The following is a 20,128-nucleotide window of genomic DNA, read 5'->3' on the forward strand; positions in this document are numbered from 1 at the left end:
CTGTAATGCCTTTAACACTTCCAAGGATTCGGCGGAAAATATGGAGCATTTTTCCGGAAGGGCCAATTTCTTATTTACCCTGAGCATCGGGTCGTACAATGTAAGAAATTTAAAACAATTAAAAATGTTTTAACATAAATCTGGGTCCATATATGATCTCTGTGCATTGGACATACGTATTTACTTTAGCACAAGTTGATTCTGGTCGAGTCAAATTAATAGGTGAGATATTCTCTGTTGTGTTTCTGTTTGATTGCGGCCCTTTGTAGTAGTAATCAATTCGGTGATAGTTGTGCTTTATTTGCAATGTCGTAGAAGTGTTATTGTTAATTCGATCAAATCACTATTTCACAAATAAATACTTCAACTTTGAAAGGTAATGATAATTAGAAAAAAAGAGAAATAGAGAGCGAGAGAGAGAGATTGAGATTGTCACTGTGACTGAGAGAAAACGTGAGTAGGTGAGTGAGAAAGAAAGAAGGTGGGAAGGAGGGATAGGGCCAGCCAAATAGATACGAGAAGAACCAAGAACATGGGATTCTATGAACAAATTTCAACTACATTTGGACACGAAGCTAAAAGTATTCCGAAGTACATCGCCAGCAATGAGAAGAAACTCGCATCGGCTATCAACCAGAGAACTTTTTTTGCAATTTTGCTGAAATGCAGACAACACAAGGCCCTAAAGATGATCTCAATAAAGATCGAAACGTTGGCACGATAAAGAAACTGTTTTTCTGAAACCTACATCACACCAGATCGCATCTCACGATTAATCAATTCAATTTTTAATTTGAACAAAAGTGAAGAACATAAAATGGACGCATGAGGGAAAAAGCAAACGGGAAAAATTTAAAAATTTGAGATAGATCTACAGATGTATAGAAAGAGAGAGAGAGAGAGGAGAGAGTGTGAGAGAGATGTAAGATAGGGAGTCATATGCGAGAGAGTGTGAGAGTGGGTGAGAGAAAGAGTTAAAAAGAAATAGATGGGTAAATAGATAGTTAGTTAGATAGAGAAGATTAAAAGACGGATGCATAAAAATGTGAGAAGTATAGAGAGGGTTGGAGAGTTAAAGTAAGCAAATGGATATTAAATATACGGAGAAGGAATGAAAGAAAACGATTCGGTACGAAATTAGAGAAAGAGACAGAGAAAGAAGAATTCACTTTTAAAACTGAAGAAGACATTTTTTTCCAAGATTGCTAAAAAAATTAATGATTGATTGGTCTTAATGAGAATGGTAAAGTTTACTTTAGTTAATGAAATTGTGAATTAAACTATATTTATGTAAAAAAAAATTAATGGTCCTTTATTGTAAACAGAATTTTTAGCTAATTTGTTTTAAACGTTTTTGTTTATGTTATAAAACATTTAAATTAATATAAAAACTCATAATTTGTTAAGTATCTTCATCAAATTCTCAGTAGCAAGTAGGTCTACCAGCGTTACCCTACCTACCTCCCTTACAGTATGTACAATAAAAAAGTAGTATAAAAATGTTGCCACATGCAATTTCATCCCATTAATTCAAACACACCTTATGCAACCCCTCAAAACTATATGCGACCATTCTTCCTGATTTGCCAGGTCTCTTTAGGTGGTACAACTGGATACTCGATGGGGTTTAGGTCGAGAATATCCACTTCGTGTATAAGTGAAAAATTCTTTGACACATTGACTTTCTTATACCTCTCTTATCTTAGAGAAAGAGAAAGGCAGAAAAAGAAGAATTCACTTATAAAACTGAAGAAGACATTTTGTTACCAAGATTGCTAAAAAAAAATAATGATTGATTGGTCTTAATGAGAATAGTAAAGTTTAGTTTAGTTAATGAAATTGTGAATTAAGCTATATTTATGTAAATAATTTTTTAATGGTCCTTTATTGTAAACATAGAATATTTAAGACTAATTTATTTTAAACGTTTTCGTTTATGTTAGAAAGCATTTCCGCTAGGTTTTTAAATCAGTACTTAAATTAGACCCATAATTTGTTATCTTTTTCTAATTCTTAGTAGCAAGTAGATCTACTAGCGTATACCTGGTACCTACCTACCACCCTTACAGTATATGCAATAAAACAGTTGTATACAAATGTGTCCTCATGAATTATTCCAAACTCAACTTGTGCAACCCCTCCAATCTATCTGCAACCATTCCTAGTGATATGACAGGTCCCTTTTGGCGATCCAACTCGATGCTAGATGGGGTTTAGATCAGAGAATAGCCACATTATTTAATTTAAGTGAAAAACTCTGATTCATTGACTTCCTTAAACCTCTCTTTTCTCTTTTTCCAGGTTCAACCATCATAACAGTGGAGGCTAATTATCTTAACTATTGTTTATGTCACAATACCTGTAATCTTCAACATTCCCATGACGATGAACGGAACTCCATCACCTCCTTTTGCGTTCTGCTGTCAATGCTACAGCATTTCTCGATCTTTAACAGTGGTGTAAAGTCTAACACAGGGGCCGAGGCGAAGAAAAGGATTTTTGGAGTTGCTGTCAAAACGTTAATTTATCCGAGAGCTGATGACCATGAAGCGATCATCTCGTGAATTGGTTGCTCATGATAAGCTTCCTCCATTTCTCTTTGTCATCAGCTCTTTGTCACTCGGAGATTTATTCGGGTTCTCCTCATCACCTGGTAAGTTACATTGGACCGAGAACTCGAGGAAAGCAGTGATTCCCCTCCAACATCCTCATAATGATGGTTTAGCAGATCTACGCTCAAAAATTTCAGTCTGTCCACAATCGAACTCCAAGTATAAACTAAAGAGAACTTTTGTACTTGGGGTATGCATTGTTTTTAACATTTTCAATTAATTATTCTTTTCAAATAAGATTTTCTTGAGATGAAAAAGTTAGCATCACGAGCGGGATTCGAACCCACGATCTTCGGCTCAATACGCCGCAGCTAGCCACTTGAGCTATCGTGACTTATTGACCCGAAGGTAAATAACCCACATGGAGCCGGCTGATTGCATTTAAAATTCCAACTGATTATGATCTCCTGCCGTCCGAAATATTTTCTGATTATGTCAAACAAGTACAACATCCAGCATTTTAAACTTCTAATATTGTAACAATTTGATATTTCAATAAAATATAATATAATTTTGTATTGAAATTAGAGTTTTCTTTGATTTCTAATGAGATCTTTTAAAAATTTAAATTATAGAAAATATTTAAAAAATTAAAAAAGAAAGATCTATGGGCCAATACTACAATTTGGCGAATTTTTTTTTTTAATTTTTATTTTACGAGTGTTTGCAACAGCATTACATCAACCCTCGGGGTGCCGGTGTTTTTGAAAAAAAGCCCATTTGTAAGTATGTCAGGTTCGAATGCAGGGCCGCTGGATTCGAACCCAGGACCTTTACCTTACAGTGATGAGCGCCGTGTCAACGCCTAAACCGTTGCGGCCACCGACGCCCCTACTTTTTTGCCAATTCATAGAAATAATATTAGTACAGTAATTGATTAATGACAATCATAAGTTGAAACTTACAAATGGACAAAATTAAGTTACATAATCAATAATTAACTTAAATATGTTAACAATTAAGGATTGGAGGTGTTATAAATATAAAAACGAAACTAAATAGATATGAAACAATGTGTTATTAACAGGAATTGGGCAATAAATAAACTAGGCGTTATAATCCCCCTTCCTCCAATAATCTCCCAGCTCCCATATCTATAAGAGGAAGATTAGTTATTAAATGCCAATTCCCCCATCCTGTTTGCCCTGCCGTTTCTATAACTAGAGGATTACCGGTAAAGGTTTTGCCCGGCTCACCAAGAATGTCCACATAAAAGGAAACAGGGTCCGGCGCAAATATTTATTTTCCATTATAGCAGCGGACCCCGGTCGGGTCAGCTCGATTGGAAGACGCTGTTTGGACTGGCTTATCTTAACTCGGGGACGTTTTAATTAGAAACGGTAGGAATATTGCTACTGGATAGTCGAGGGTCTAAACATAAGAAACATACCAACTGAAAATAAAACCAATTCCAATATCAAAACACCTTTTCGCCTGACATGTAGAGCCTCTCGACATATACAATGTCTTTTACTGTTTGGTAATATAAATGTAAGGACGACCATATAGTATTTACTGGTTTTTACCCACTTTTATTATTTTTTTATCAAGTATTCTTAATTATGTAATTGATTGGGTTTACTGGTATGTTGTTCAACATATATTTGCTTTGGATGATACAGGTTCGATCCTCTCGGACACCAATTCTCCATCTCAACCTACAACCGTTGGAGCACGATTCGAACCCACGACCGAGTCAGCGGGATCCAGCTCTTACTACTGACTTTTATATCTCAACCAAGTCCTTACATAGAAAGAATAATTAATTGAATGAAGTAACTTGGTCAATTGACCACTAAAACGTAAATGGATTAATATTTAAAATATCTTTCTGCCATTAATTTCTCATATTCTTCAATATATTTTGCAACTTTCAATGCAGACTAGATTTGTTGTTATTGGGGAGACCAAATACTTGAGTTATTGAGAAAAAAGAGAATTGATAATACTTAAAACTTAAAACTAAATATTTACAATGTATTTAGACAAAGAAAAATTAAATTAAATTTCCTCAATTATATTAAAAATTCCTAATCAACCTTACTTGCCAGGGTTTTACAAAATAATTAAAATACAATGAAAAGACGAAATGAAAAAGGTACTTTGCTGGATGACGACTCGCTTTTGCAAACAATCAAAATAAGCGGTATTAAGATGAAGGTTATTGGTGGGTTCGACGCAGGCAGTAGTAGCCTGCAGCCGGATGACGATACAGTTGACGTAGGATTGGTGAAGGTGACGATGTCGAAATCGATGGTGAATATCTACCCAAAATCGATTTAGGTTCGATAGTCAATTGTGTCGGCGGTGCGTCCTGTGCTGACCCAAGCAAGCGAGAGACTGACTTGGTCCCGTGCAAAGGCCAAAGCTGCCGGCGTTAAGCTTGCCAATAAAAAAAAAAAATACGGCCCTCAGCATTTGAAACAGGACCTCCGGAGGCAAACCTTGGTCGGCCGAAAACAACAAATAAAAATGAAGCTTCTTGGGCGTCGACATTCCACCAAATTTTTACAAATTAAAAAAAAGGAAAATTTTCATTGAATGCACACTCTACTCCTCTTCAACATCCTCAGAATCAAGCTACTAAAAAAGAGGTATAAGCGGGAAACAGGTCTCACATGCTGGCAGGTAGGTGTTTTTAATTTGACAACACTTACAATGCCATCTTCTCCAGGATACTGTTCGACCACTCGAGCAGTAGACCAAGACAAAGCCGGGAAGCCGAATCCTTTATTAGGACGAGGGTGTCTGGTATTTGGTTAGGATGTTTGTCAGTCCATTTTGGGCGTTGATATAAACAGGTGAGGTAGTCCTGCCGCCATCTCTTCCTTACATCTTGACAACTTCTTTGAAGGAAATGCCAACGGGAATGGGAATTGGTAGGACTATCTGTGCAGTCAGGTTCGGGTGAACAGGACAAAGGGTAAAGAGGACGGGAGTTCAAAATCGTTTCAATTCGAATGACGACTGATGAGCGCTAGCTCTTCAAAGGTAAGGGGTTGTTGGTCTAGAATGCGGGTTAAATGGAACTTCAAAAATTTCACTCCTGCTTCCCAAAGCCCGCCGTAGTGAGGAGAACCGAGAGGATTAAAGTGCCAGGTGACCCGCTTAGCAAGGAAATGGTGATGGATGCGTTTACTGACCTCCTCAGACTCCATCCGTTGGTACAATTCTTTTAGTTGGCGAAAATTTTTGTTTGGTATTCCCCTTCGTCCAACAAACCTATCTAAAGCCGCAAGAATGGCATCTGTGGATAAATGTGATACAACTTCGATATGGACGGCTTTTGTGGCGAAACAAATGAACAGACTGATATAAGCTTTTCCTAAGGCCGCCTTGCGACGGGATGATTTGCGAATGGGAAAAGGACCAGCAAAATCTCCTCCAACAACTAAAAATGGCCGACCTTGTTCGAATCTTGTGAGAGGGAGATTATCCATTAAAGTGTCATTGGCTTTGCCCTAAGGCGATGGCTTTTAAACTTTGGTGCTGGCGTGTTTACAGTTGTCTTTACATAATTCTTTGGGCACCGTTCTTAGAAAATAAAATTCTTTGTGTGGCTCAAAATTTCGCTCTAAATTTAAAATATTGTCGCTAGGACGTCCAACTTACTTTTAACGACCAACAAGCACAAGGTACGGAGTCTTGTATTATCTGACTTGATTAAAAAAAGGTTTAATAAAAAAGTGATATTTATATAGTAAGAATCTGGGTGGATTTTATGCTTGAGCCAAAAACTGTAAGTGTGCTAGCAAGCAAAATCTGCCTTTCTTTTAATTTGCATTGAGCTGAAATTGTATAGCGAAATCTTTCCATGAGGAAATCCGTGAGATCTTGCAGTCGTTTTAACATAATTAATATATTTTTTATTACAAAAAAATAATAATTTTATTAACAAATACATATACACATGTAAAGCTAATAATGTGTAATGTAACAACGAAAATGTAATGAATACATTTTGAATTTAGCAACTGTAGCAGATTCGGTCAATTAATTATTGAAACTGATCCAAACAATGGAAAGAATGGTAAAGAATGTCAAGAAAGAATCTTTTAACACAATGAAAGCTATTAGAAATTACAATTAATTAAGGTATTTTTAGTTGAGATAAAAAAGTCAATGGCACGAGCGGGATTCGAACCCACGATCTTCGGCTTGATACGCCGCTGCTCTACCACTTGAGCTATCGTAACCTCTATCCACTAGGACACTAACTTCCCATCTCAACCGCACCTTTTGAATTTTCCCTCCTTTTTGCCATTTTTCAAATGTCGTGTAATCGGATTGGATTCTCGACGACAAATGGTGCGGTTGAGATGGGAAGTTAGTGTCCAAGTGGATCGAGGTCACGATAGCTCAAGTGGTAGATCAGCGGCGTGCCTATTGACTTTTTTTTATCTCAACTAAAAAAACCTTAATTAATTGTAATATATTAATTGGTCAAGCGGACCATGAACTTAGTGAATTTAGCTATTAGAAATATTGATCTTTCATGAAATGGAGTTAGGCAACATTATATGATAGTTGTTGGAAAAAAAATTGTAGATGGAAGTAGGGAGATATGCTGAAAGTATATTATTTTTCAATTAAGTCAGGGTTACCAAACAGTTAGTCTATGCAGGGAATATAAGTGAAGAATCCATGAAGAACAAGACATCATCGAATCAATTGAATCCTATTTGCAGCCTTTGACAAACGAATAATTATTTCAGAAACTAAAATTCCAAGCTAAAGAGAAAAATGAAAAATGATGGTTTCTCAAATAATACCGTGAATTTTATCAACAACAATTAAAATAGCGTGGTATCGTCCTTATAAAAAAACCCTGCTTAGCGGGATTTTCGTTTTAGGCAAATTGCCGAAGAATGAGTTGATATTGAAAATGTACAATATTCTTGTTTTTAGGGCAATCAATGATCTCAAATTAATGCGAGAACTATAAATGTCTGATCCGTGTTTGTAAACAACACAGCCATATATCTGAAACAGTAGTTTGGTCGTTTCCGTGTTTATCACCCCGAAAGATCTCAAGAGGAACAGTTGTGAAATCATCCAGATAGTTTGTGGCGAAACATTGGGAACATTGTTTAGAATGTTTGTTTATAGGCTGCAATAGACTCAAGTGAGATTCATAGGATTTCTAACAATTTGTAAGTTTTTTTCTTTATTGGTGTCAATGTTGATTGTGTAGCAACGAGATTAAACTGGAGTTTGAACTACCTTTCCATAAAACTACAAGATATTGTTTTTGTTCCGATTGGATTTTTGAACCTGTAAGGGTTATTGAAAGAAATCACGTTTACAACAATTTCCCGATAATCCCCTAGGTCGACAGCATGCAATATCACCTCTTCATCCAGATTCCTCTGCCAATCGCTCCTCTGTGCCCAATTATATCAACCCCCCCCTCTGCCGAGGGAGATAAGAGTCCCCAATTAGTGACATTCCCGGCAGATATTGCTGCCAGGTGGATTGACCGACGTCTCGGATCGCAATTATCGCCATGTAGCCCCCTTTTCCCGCAGCTCCATGGAAACCGGCGCACAATGGGATCCCACTAATGCTTTGTTATTATCCCTCGAACCTAATTCCTAAGCCCCATTGACCTCCCCGATCCTGTGCTTTTTTGCCCAGGACAAGCCGTACAAGTGGAAATTGTCGATTGAAAAGAGGGCGAAAACGAGGGAAGCCCTACCGGTTGAAGGAATCCGTTCCAGGAGTTATCGTCCCTTCTCACCCTGCCTCCTTCGACTCGAGTTTCCGGAAGTAATGCGATCCCTCAATCTTTACCAGCTAATTTAAAATTATACGATATACCTTGTACAAACACAAGTTCTCCCTTTACCAGAATTCACGAGACAATTAGATCGGAAATGTTATAAGGCATCCAACAAAACCTTATAACTACAAAATTGGATAGATATGGAAAGAAGGACTTTAATCGCGAGAATAGGTAAACCAAAAGTATCATAAATGATCATCATTCAAGTTCACCATCTCACAAAAACAAGAAAAAATATTTTAAACATTATTATTCTCTTATTTCTTCAATGTCTAAACAAAATTATCCATTGATTTATTTCTTTTAAAAAAAGGGCACTAACCATATATCAACAGTTTTTCACGTTTTGTTCAAAACATTTTCATCGAACTATTTACATTTTAATAGCGTATCGTCTAACCCCATGATTAGGATGAAATAGCTGGGCAAGAGCGACAGAGTGTTATTAGTGTATTTTTTCTTTTTTACATCCTCCGCAAACGTTGTCGGGGCTCAAAGCGACAGGGTATATGACGACCGGCATTTCCGGTGAGTCACACCGGACCGGAATACCTGTTTATATCACGTGCCTTGAAGGGAATTTATCGATCTCGGCGATAAAAATGCCATTATTGTCATCTCTTGACCTTAGAGTTGATTAGCCTGGAATATAATACCCTTGACAGTACCTTTCAACGCTTATTTAACTTATTTAATGTTATCCAGCAAAGTTGAGATTGTTAACTTTGAACATTTTAATAAAACAAGAAGTTCTGAAAATTATTTAATTGTAGATACTTATGGCAAGAAACATTTCATTACTTTATTTATTTTAATCGCAATTACATATGCCTATAAGATTTGTGACCAAAAAAATAGTTTTTATAACGTCATGATTGTAAGACAGGAAAGTGTTTTTTTTGCTCCAAAATCAAATTTTTATTTTTCTCGCCTCGACCAGCTTCCTTTTCTTGTAAGGAGGTATGTAACCTAGTTATAAGATGGATAAATTTTTGTTAATTAAAAACCAGTGTACGTAGGAAATTGGTGAAAATCAACAATGAGTGTTATTATTAAGAGTGTGTATTTAGTGCCGGGGATTAAGCGATAACGCGATCGCTTGAACCGAGCCAGTGGTCGCCGAGGAGAACAGTGCGGTAAACACCTACTAGTGGGCAACTGATAGAGATTCTCCGGATTTTTCTTCCGGGGTATTTCCATTTTTGGAATTTCCACCGGGCGCCTTGCTCACCAGACCACGGCGACAAGCGAGGACTGTCCGTTCGTGGTTTTCTGAAAGGATATAGAGGCGGCTCCGATTCTCCGGAGATTTTCTCTTTTTTTGGAGTGGATTTCGGCAGGACTGGAACCCAGGAGGACTCGGCGGATGGTTGTGGCTGGAACAACGATTTCCAAGTANATATAAGTACCTTAAATCCTTCACTATGGCGCAAAACAGAAAAATTCAAGACGTCTTTCTGCCAGCGCTCTCCATTCCGGATTGAGGCTTATCTACTCTTTTTCTAATGGGTTTGCGATGATCGTCCCTCTCTTCCACAGTGCAGATTCCATTATTCAGAACGATCATCACAATAGGCCTGGTATTTTGTCATTTTGAATATTGCTTGTACCATGTTAAATTTTCATAGAGGTTCCACTAACAACAAAAGATTAGATCAGACAGGAAAGCATCCGTAAACTGCCACGTGAAAAAATATCATCAAAATAGTTAGTGAAAAAATCCAAAATTTTCAAAACGTTTAAAACCATAATTTGTGTGCTAGATACAAGGGAGTTCTGGATAAAGAGCAAATAGACTAACTAGCCATAGAAAGATATGCAAGACCATTTAAAAACCCAGAACCTACAATTATAATAACTAGATGAAATTCCTCCATCTCAAAATTGGTCCTCAATTTAGTGGAAGGAGGATTAGTGGAAGAACTACAAAGAATGGTCACTGGTATCAGAAAAAACCCTATACGACATGGGAATATTCCATGAGACCATGATGAGGAAGAAAGTGCCACGAATTTTGGAATGCTAAGCAATTGCTTAATTGAGACATAACCTAGGGTACCCAGACGACCCGGGAGCATATAGCAGGTAGATATATTGTTTTTGCACACAATCTTAACCATTTGGATGGGATTTTTTTCTTTCTTTCTTCAAGTAGAACTTTGTCTTTATTATCTCTATTCCTCTCACTCACTCTCTCTCTCTCTCTCTCTCTCTCTCTCTTTCCTTTCTCTCTCTCTCCTTTCTCTCTTTCTCCCTCTCCCTCTTTCTCTTTCCTTTCTCTCTCTCTCCTTTCTCTTTTTCTCTCTCTTTTTCTCCCTCTTTTTCTCTCTCTCTCGCTTTTCTCTCTCTCCTCTCTCTCTCTCTCTTCCTCTCTCTCTCTCTCTCTTTGTCTATATATCTATCTATCTATCTATATATCTATCCATCTTTCTTTACCTTTGCTATCTCACTTTATGTTTATTTAATTTTGTATCCTATTTCGTGGCTAGTTTATTTCGAACGAATAGTGAATGAAATTGCTATCATTTTTATTTTTTCCTTTAGAACCAGCTTTAACAACAAGCACGTTTTAACATTAGACCCTGTGGATGCATAAAAGTGGTTGTGATTTTGAACAGATGTCATAGTGCTATTGAAAAAAGAGATATTAAGTTCAACTAAAGTTATAGAAAGATTTGCATTTAACGCGAAAAAGTATAAAACTTCACGGCTGAGCCAATATCCTAAACCTTCATGACTGGCACTCCTTGCAAAACAGTGCGCCGTGAAACAAACACCGGTCACTTTCAAGTACTCCCTCTCATTGGGCACGCAATATTCTGGCCAGTTTCAATACTTGTGTGACACAGCGGTGATGTAGCTAATTTTATAGAGCGGAATGACCTTATTTAGAAAGAATACAAAAAGACCGTTTGGTCAATTTTGTAGAGAATAGTTAAATTATTCTTACTCTTGACGATTCGATGTGACATCTTCAACGATAAGGATAGTAAAAGAACCTGTGTTCATCGTACTGAATATAGACACCTATTGAAAACCCGACCTGAGTTAGATACTTTCAACGCTCTGGATTTGGTGCAACAACAAGGAGGTATTGTATGAATAATATAATAGCGACTGATATTAAGTAAAGTAGTTCTTATAATCCCTAATCCGAAACAGCCACTCAATACTACATTTCACCGATCCGACCAATCAACATCTTTCAATTCATTAATCTTTATGTTAGGTATTGGTTGAGATAAAAAAGTCAGTATCATGAGCGGGATTCGAACCCACGACCTTCGGCTAAATACGTCGCTGCTCTACCACTTGAGCTATCGTGACTTCGATTCTCTCGGACACCAACTTCCCATATCGAATTCGAAACGTTGGGTTGCGATGGGAAGGTGATATTCAAGTAGATCGATGTCACGACAGCTCAAGTGGTTAGAGCAGCGGCGTATTGAGCCGAAGGTTGTGGGTTCAAATCCCGCTCGTGATACTGACTTTTTTATCTCAACTAATACACTGCATTTAAGTTTGATGTACTAGTATGAGGTTATTTTACGTCATTTATTTCAGCCAGTAATAAAAAAAGTACTGTCTAATTCTCTGTTTGGTGCTGGATCAGAGCCTCCCTTTTGTAGAAGGTGGAAATTTGACAAGAGTTTATGGTATCTTTCTAAGTAATAATGTAAGTAAATAAAGAGGTACCGATCAGCCAGGAGGGGTTTAACGTCCGTTGGATGTCGCGGATGCACGGACAAACCACTTAATAATACTTTTTTCTAAATGGATCTTCATAAGGTTCCGAGGCAGATGCACCCACGTACGCATATGGCATTAAATTGGCGTATTTTTTCGAATTTTCAGTGTTACTGAAGGAATAGACTAAATCTGGACTAAGTTGGAAAACTTATGGAGCAACAAAAGTTCAACATATTCCTCTTTTATTTGTCATACTTTCGAACTTGATGTTAAGTTCAGGTTGATAAGGAGAATAAGTTTAATTACATAAGTTTATACCATTGACGTTACACTAAACTAAAATTTAACTTTAAAACCTATTTTAGAAAAAATATTGTAGATAGAAAAAAAATTTACACATAGGGCCTGACTTAAGTGTTTTTAACGATTTTTTCGACAAAATGAAAAGGTCATAAAAGTTGACAACGGGACCGCGGTGGCTGAAAGTTTATTAAGTCCGACTAGCACTTGCCACCTAGCGTTTCCAGAATCAAATCGCGACATAGTCCGTAGTTTTGTAATTCAACATAATAAGCAAAAAACTTTTATAGTTGTTTGACCACTCACCTGTGACACCCAACTGAATGTTAAGCCCTGCGATATTTAAAGTTTTCCACTTGAGTGTTGTTTTAGTTGTTTCGCAATTTACCTATTAGATATTATGATTATCACTGATTGCCGATTACTGAATATAGCCTATCACTCCTCGCAGTCCTCTGGTAATTCCAGATTTTGTGAGTTACAGTAAATTACCTACTGGCCATGAGAATCACCCAATCCTGGTATTGGCAGTCTTATCCGACCAGACGCCGACGTTTGGCTCCAGGCTATCAGTAGCTAGATCATTTCAGCCCAGAGTAATCAGTCTCGCATTCACTCTCACACTCATTCTTAAATACATTCTCTTCATATTTACATGCCATTCAATCTGTTAGGATGGTGGAGTACTTGATATTATACCATAATACTTTTCACCCATTATATAAACAACTTAACTGATAGTCGATAGTACTCATTATTCCGGCGTTGACTCGCTCGCACTGTATACATTCACGCTAATAAATACATTCACTCTCAACACTCGCTAGGCACACAACACTATCAGAATGTACTATATCTTGCTACTCAATGCGTTAACTTTAACACTCGACTAACCAAATAGAATGTGTATAACTCCCCATATAAACCAAGGTCCGATCCTCAACCCTTTCGCAGACATTCATATTTTTTTTTAATATCTACGGTTTTCATCATAAATTTACTCGCAGCTCTTGATATGTGGATATCCAAAAAATCATCAAAAAGAGTGTCCAATTTCCTATAAGAAGTTACCTTTCTAGAATTTTCAATTTAATTTAGTTAACAAAACAAACAATAAATCGGTTTAGTTAGTAAGGTTTAGTGCTTGTTTTGTTACGAAAAATTAAATAGAAAGTTTTAGAAGGATGGCTTCTTAAAGGAAATCTAACGCTCTTTTAATAGTTAAAGAGCTAGGATTACTGAATACATTTATGACGAAAACCATAGATGGTTGAGAAAAACAAAACATAAAACGTTGGATATCTGCGAAAGGGGTAAGGATCAGACCATGCTCCAAAACAAACGAACGAACCCGATTATGCGTTTTCTGTACAAGCCCAAAACATGAGCAATCAAACTCATTAGGGAAGTACATTTCGGTTTTTCAAGCAGAAATACATGCCATCCATGCTTGTGGCCGGGAAAATCTGAAAAGAGGTTACACTAGCAAAAAAATCCTCATAAGATCTGATAGCCGAGCAGCCATTAAAGCATTAGCAAGTAAAAGAATAACATCAAAATTAGACAGTGAATGCATCCAAAATCTCCAAAACCGGGGGAAACCCAGCAACCTAATGATATCTTGGGTGCCAGGGCACAGGGGAATTTTGGGTAATGAGAAAGCCGACAGTCTGGCCAGAAGAGGATCTGCAAGACCATACATAGGCCCCGAATCTATACTTAGGATAATAAAAACAAATGGAGAATCCTTCATCGCAGAACGGATGATCCAAACAAAACAAAAGGGGAACTGGATAAACTCGAGCGGTGCTAGACATAGTAAAGTTATGATGAAACAACCCTCACTAAGACTGGCAAAAACACTGCTGCAATTGGAGAGGGCTAAACTCAGAGGAGTGGTAGGACTACTAACCGGTCACTGGTATCTGGGAAAACATCAACATAACATGGGTATATACAGCGATGACCCCATTTGCAGATTATGTCATAAGGAGGAGGAAACAGCCAGCCGTATCATCTTCGAATGCGAAGCAACAGCTCAATGGAGGTTTAACCTAACGTACGGAAAATACGCGCTTCCTAGTATCCTTTCCACCATACCATACCATACCATGGTTTATAAGGTGTTTTTTTCTTTGGGGGGGGGGTTAAAGTGCTCGTGAAGTTAATGCATTGAGTAGGGAGACAACCTGTATACAATAAGACAACCCTGGCACAATTATCATATTGGAAGGCATTCCTACGCGCTCTCTATAAGCAGCCAATGAGTTGCCGCCTTCAATTAGGTGGGACATGGCTTGAACGTTTCTCTCCATGCCGGAAACATATGAGAGGTTTGGGCCAAATGTAACTGCCCTTGGGTAAACCTATCCTGCCTATCCTTAATAGGGTGATAATTACCCTTCTTCTACTAGACAGGTCCTTTGAATGTAACATCGCTCGGCAGTGCTAGCTTGTCTATTTTTTTACTAAAGATTCCCTTGGTGCTCACATTTATAAGTATGTGATAATAACTATAACTATGATTATGCAAATGGCAATTGTATCCGTTTCAAGTCGTCAATACTTGCCCGGACGTCAAATACTCCTGACCGCAATTTAGAAAAGGGTCGTTAACTGATAAAGACCAATTATCTCGCCCTGATGTCCAGTTTCTTATGACGAGACGTCAATCACCGGCTCCTGAGTGTATAGCAATTGGGCCAACGAGGCTTAATCGGAAGTAAAAGGGTTGCTGGCCCTCTGGGAAGGGTTGGCAACTGGAAGGGCCCGCATCTGCCGCGGAGAAGCCACGTGTTTGCGCGTTTGCGAACTGACCACCACCCCCATCCGGGCCCTCATGGGATTTTCCGCAAGCCCAGGATAGACGCCCTGATGAAGATCGGACTGTTTTTTGCGAGTGCGGCGCGTGCCTGTGTTTTTGTCCGGCGGCCCACATTTCGCAAACAGCTCTTTGTTTTCCACAGCGACCCGACATCCGCTCGCATCTGCTTTGATAACTCAACTAATATTGCATCTAAATGTATTTAAATAGGTTTTTAATTAAATCCAATGATAATAGATCACCCTCATGTCGTTTTTTTAAATAATTTTAAACGTATTTTTTCTATTGTGGAACTTTTTTTTCTCATCTTCAGAAGCTGCTAATTATTTTAGTTAAATATCTTCTAGTTTGTCAAAACTTTGTGCATTATTGACCATAGATGAATATAGTTTTTCTACCACATGGATTTATGTTAAGCATATTTTTTATATTAATGTGAAATAAGCCCGTAATACAAACTTAAATAAGACAATTATTATTAATTTTATTGTGTGATAAAAAAATTTTGCCAAAAACTCTCCTCGTTGCATACTTTCTTTTTTGCCTGTTTACCGGAAATCAGCTTGCTAAGTTCGTAAAGCCTGATGAGGAGTGAGAAGAAAAAGACGGTGGTGAGGGCGTAGCACGCAGGCTTCTCCTTCTCGGGCAACATCATCGCGATCGGCATAGCCATGGAGTAACCGATTAGAATCTGCTCGTAAAACACGGTGCAGAGGGCAAGCCCTTTGGACAGGTTGACTATATACAAGTTGCTAGATCCCTGTTGCATGAAGGAAGCCAGGCACAAAGACGGCGTGCACGACTCGACGAGGAACATGTACAGCAGGAGCAACTTGGTCCCCACATCGTTCAGGAGTACGAAGATGATCGAAAGTATGTAGCATACAGTCGAGAAGAGTAGGAGCTTGTTCTTCCTGTATGACAGCTCGAGAAAGACGTGCAGATGGTATCCGCAGGTGTAAAGAAGGAAAAATTCTTTGTTCGGCGTTATAGGTTCATAAGTGGAGAAAGACAACGTATCCGTCAAACTCGAGCTTAGTGTCGCTCCTACGATAAGTGCATGCACCGTTGCAAAAACATTGTACGTATGGTTTTGCAACACTCTGGTCAAAACTCTCCTTAGTCCAAACCACACGAGACAAGAAACTGCTACACACGACAAATAGTAGATAGCACCCGAGAGGTAAACCGCTAACTCCTCCTGGAAAAAATATTTCTTAATTATTAAATTTTTTTAGTTATTAGGTGTCTAGAATAGCCGAGTCTCTCATTGAATGAAATTTCTCAATAGCAATTCATAAACAGGACGATGCTACTTCAGTTGAAATATAAAGCTTTTTATATGAAACCGGTTATCAAACCTGACAGATTAACAAAGATTCTAAAAAGGTAATCCTCTTAAACTTAAAATAATAATAATCTGTCAAATTGAAAAAGGACAAGTTTCATCATATTTTATAATAGCGATTTGAATGCACAGAACAACAAAAGCCTCGTTCTCAATATTCAAGTAGTTAAATCCTTTATACGTTTTTCTTTATCAGTAATTTCGTGGTGGCTGTTTTTCCATGCGTGGTACCGTTTTTTTAGTTTAAGATAATTTAACCCCCAGTGCATATGTCAAGAAGCAAATACAAGTTCTGTTAAGATAGATATGGAAAAATACAAGAAAACAATACGAAAAGTTTGATATTAGTGTTATATATATGTAACATTAAATCGTTGCAAATATCATTCGTTTCAAGTCAATGGAAGAATTCAAAAATCTGATGACAAAGAAGGAGTATGGTGAGAGGGTGAGGGAGAAAAGGCGTAAGATGGAGAGACAGAAAGGGAGAAAGAGATTGAGATAGATAGATAGATATAGATAGATATATATAGATAGATAGGTATAGATAGATGGATATAGATAGATAGATAGATAGATAGAAAGGGAGAGAGAGAGTGAGAGAGAGAGAGAGAGAGAGAGAGAGAGAGAGAGAGAGAGAGAGAGAGAGAGAGTGCGAGGGAGAGAGACAGCGGAAACTATTAACTCGCGCTTCGAAACCGCATGTTTTCTCATCTTTGTAAAAGAAAAAATATTGGATATTTTACCTTAATCTGTTGTGATTTTGTTAGTTTGTGTTTTTGCAGTTTTTCGGTGTAAACCTCTTACAGCGTTAACTTTTATTTTATTTTTTATTTATCTCATTATTTGTTTTGATATGTTTCTAAATTAATTCTTATTATTATTTTTTCAATCACAACAGGTCCCCTTACACAGATCTTGAGCCGTCATAATTATAATTATATTGTAACGTTTCCGAGATGTACCGCTGGGCGGCGATCTGGTTTTACAGGGATTTTTTTTCTTTCCTGAGAGGTTTTATAACAATTTTTAAAGATAATTTTTGGCGGTTAGAACATTTTTAAACAATATAAATAAACTATTTTGACTAGTAATAAAAACATGAACACAATGAAACAATTAAATAAACGAGATTTCTTACTAGCTTAAATAAACCCGTTAGAAATTTTTAAGTTTAAATTATTTAAATATATACATTTATAACATACACTAGATATTTCATATAAGTAATTCAATTTTATACTCACATATACATAAGAATAATGAAAACAAAATAAATAACTTAATTTACTAAAACATGCTAGCTTAAATATTTCACCTTAACCGTCTCTAATCCTAAAGCTCCTTAACCTAAGCCATCCCTTACCATTACACTAAGCTAACGTACTCCTTATTTAATTCTACGTAACGTAAATTAACCCTAACTCTAACTCCAAACATTCATAATATAACATAACCATTCCATCACCCTAACCTAACCTTTACCCTAACCCAACTAAAGCCCATTTTTAACCCTAATCTTTATTCTTCCCTAACCTTATCACATCTCACCGAACCAATCCTAAACCCTAATCCATTCGAACCCTGCCCTAAACATTATATACACTAACCCTAATTTTCGATTAAGCCCTACTTTACCTAACCTGAAACATCCTTTACCCTGCCCTAACCTTACATGGCCCTAATGTTGGCCATGGAACTAGCCTCGCCTAACCTAACTATAACCCTAACTAAACTTCACTCTTACTGTAAACTTAAATAAACCTTTCCCAAAACTTAAACCTCCCTAACCCTAATCTTACCGTAAAGTACCTTAGCCAAACTCAGAAAACCCTAACTCTATTGTTACCTAACGCAACCCATGCATACTCGACTGTAACAGTAAATTGTTGCGGTAAAAAATTATGCATCCAACCGAAAAAAAATTTACATGTTGAAATCGATTTGATACAGAGTGAAATGTAACGATAAAAATAAATAACCAAAAGAATAAGTAAGTTATGAGAAATTACATGATTTTCACTTTAAAATAAGAGTCAATGTTGGATGTAAAGTTAGGCTTGGTTGATATGATCCAGGATTATGATCAAATATGGTCATGAGAAGAGAATAATATGGAGAAACCTATCAGTGTCAGCAGCGAGAAAAAGTGTAGAAACTATTCGAATTCTGAAGACAGATCATGTTTTCATCAGAGATGAAAGTTATATTAACGAAATATGACATCAATAACCAGAAATATTTGGCAGAAATTATGCGAAACGAATGATATTAGCCTGGTTCGTTGGGTCTGTCCGACGTGGTATGGCGGTTAACAAATTAGAAAGAAAACAAACCAACATGATTTGACGCGATTAAACCACAGGTTAGAAGAATTCAATGATATTTAGGCTATTCTATGCAAATAAAACGATAATAGAAAATTGTCAATTAAATATGGCGCGTCAAGAAACAAGAATAAACATTATCACCAGAGAGCGTCAGTGTAATATAAAAAAGATCAACTACTAGGAAGACTTTGAAGTATACTTATGCTGACCAAAATAACAATAAATAAGTTCAAATGGCAAGTATTTCTCGTTTAAACAAATATAGTGTGAAGACAGATCCGCACAAATATTCTTATTACCTCGGCATATGCGCTGTCCTGCTTCTTACTACCGAACATCCCACCGTCTATTGAGAACTGTTGAAACAACGTATAAATAACGTTTGGAGTTTTTAATTTACCGAGAAAAAAAATCCACAAAAGATTGAAATTATTTTGAATTTTACACTAACCGGTCATATGATTGTAAAACGGCTGACGGTGCGAGCAAACGAGGCCTGGGCCGCTTTAATTAAAACAAGCCCTGATGCAGCGGGAGTCGTAATCTTGGAGTGACCGTCATCAGCACGTGACCCCTCCGCTGTAATATCGCAGCCCTTCAGTCGGCCATGTTAATAACGAAGTTCGCATACTCACGGCGGCCCTTTTAGCAAATCACTAGGGCGTTTATGGCGAAAAAGGGACAGATGTTAGGCGAACGCTGGGGGGTACTAACTAAATTTATGCGAAACCCATGAAGTCGAGCGCTTCCCTTTCACCAGTTGAAAACTCTTATAAAACATCTGAAAATTTAAATAATTTAAAGAGACGAAACGATACACTGATAACCCGCCAATGAAACAACATAGATTCATTGCTATGTCGTTTTATTTGCTTTTCTATAAGGCTCACTAAATTTCAAGTTGACATTGATTTTTGTTTGTTTGTTGTTGGCATTAAATCATAATATAAAACATGCAATGATATCAATCTTACTTTTTATTAGGTTTTTAGCGTCAGACGGTCAGACGTTTACTGAAGTTTGAATTGTTGTTATTCTTTCTTTAACACATAACAGAATACATTTCATAACAAAACATAAATAAAACTTGTAGGAATAGAAGAAATGTAATGTTTATTTAACTAGTATCTATCACAGAGTTTAGAATCGAATACATCAACACTAGGCCTCGCTTAATGTCTTCGCATGTGGAGCGTGCATGGTAAATGATGCGAGATGGAAAAAGCTGTAAACACCCTG

At 37.2% G+C, this 20,128-nt stretch overlaps 1 protein-coding gene across 1 annotated transcript; it reads right to left on the reverse strand.

Moving 5' to 3' along the window:
• Positions 1–15,670: 15,670 nt before the first annotated feature.
• On the reverse strand, positions 15,671–19,681 carry LOC106661249. The gene is made up of 2 exons (XM_014384530.1): positions 19,189–19,681; positions 15,671–16,412 (listed from the first exon to the last, which is right to left on the reverse strand). Exons 1-2 carry the CDS (start codon positions 19,225–19,227, stop codon positions 15,696–15,698), a joined length of 756 nt encoding a protein of 251 aa, XP_014240016.1. The 5' UTR covers positions 19,228–19,681; the 3' UTR covers positions 15,671–15,695.
• Positions 19,682–20,128: the final 447 nt, after the last annotated feature.

This window comes from Cimex lectularius, unplaced genomic scaffold, assembly GCF_000648675.2.
Source record: "Cimex lectularius strain Harlan isolate CLEC.00 unplaced genomic scaffold, Clec_2.1 scaffold39, whole genome shotgun sequence".
NCBI classification, from domain to species: domain Eukaryota; kingdom Metazoa; phylum Arthropoda; class Insecta; order Hemiptera; family Cimicidae; genus Cimex; species Cimex lectularius.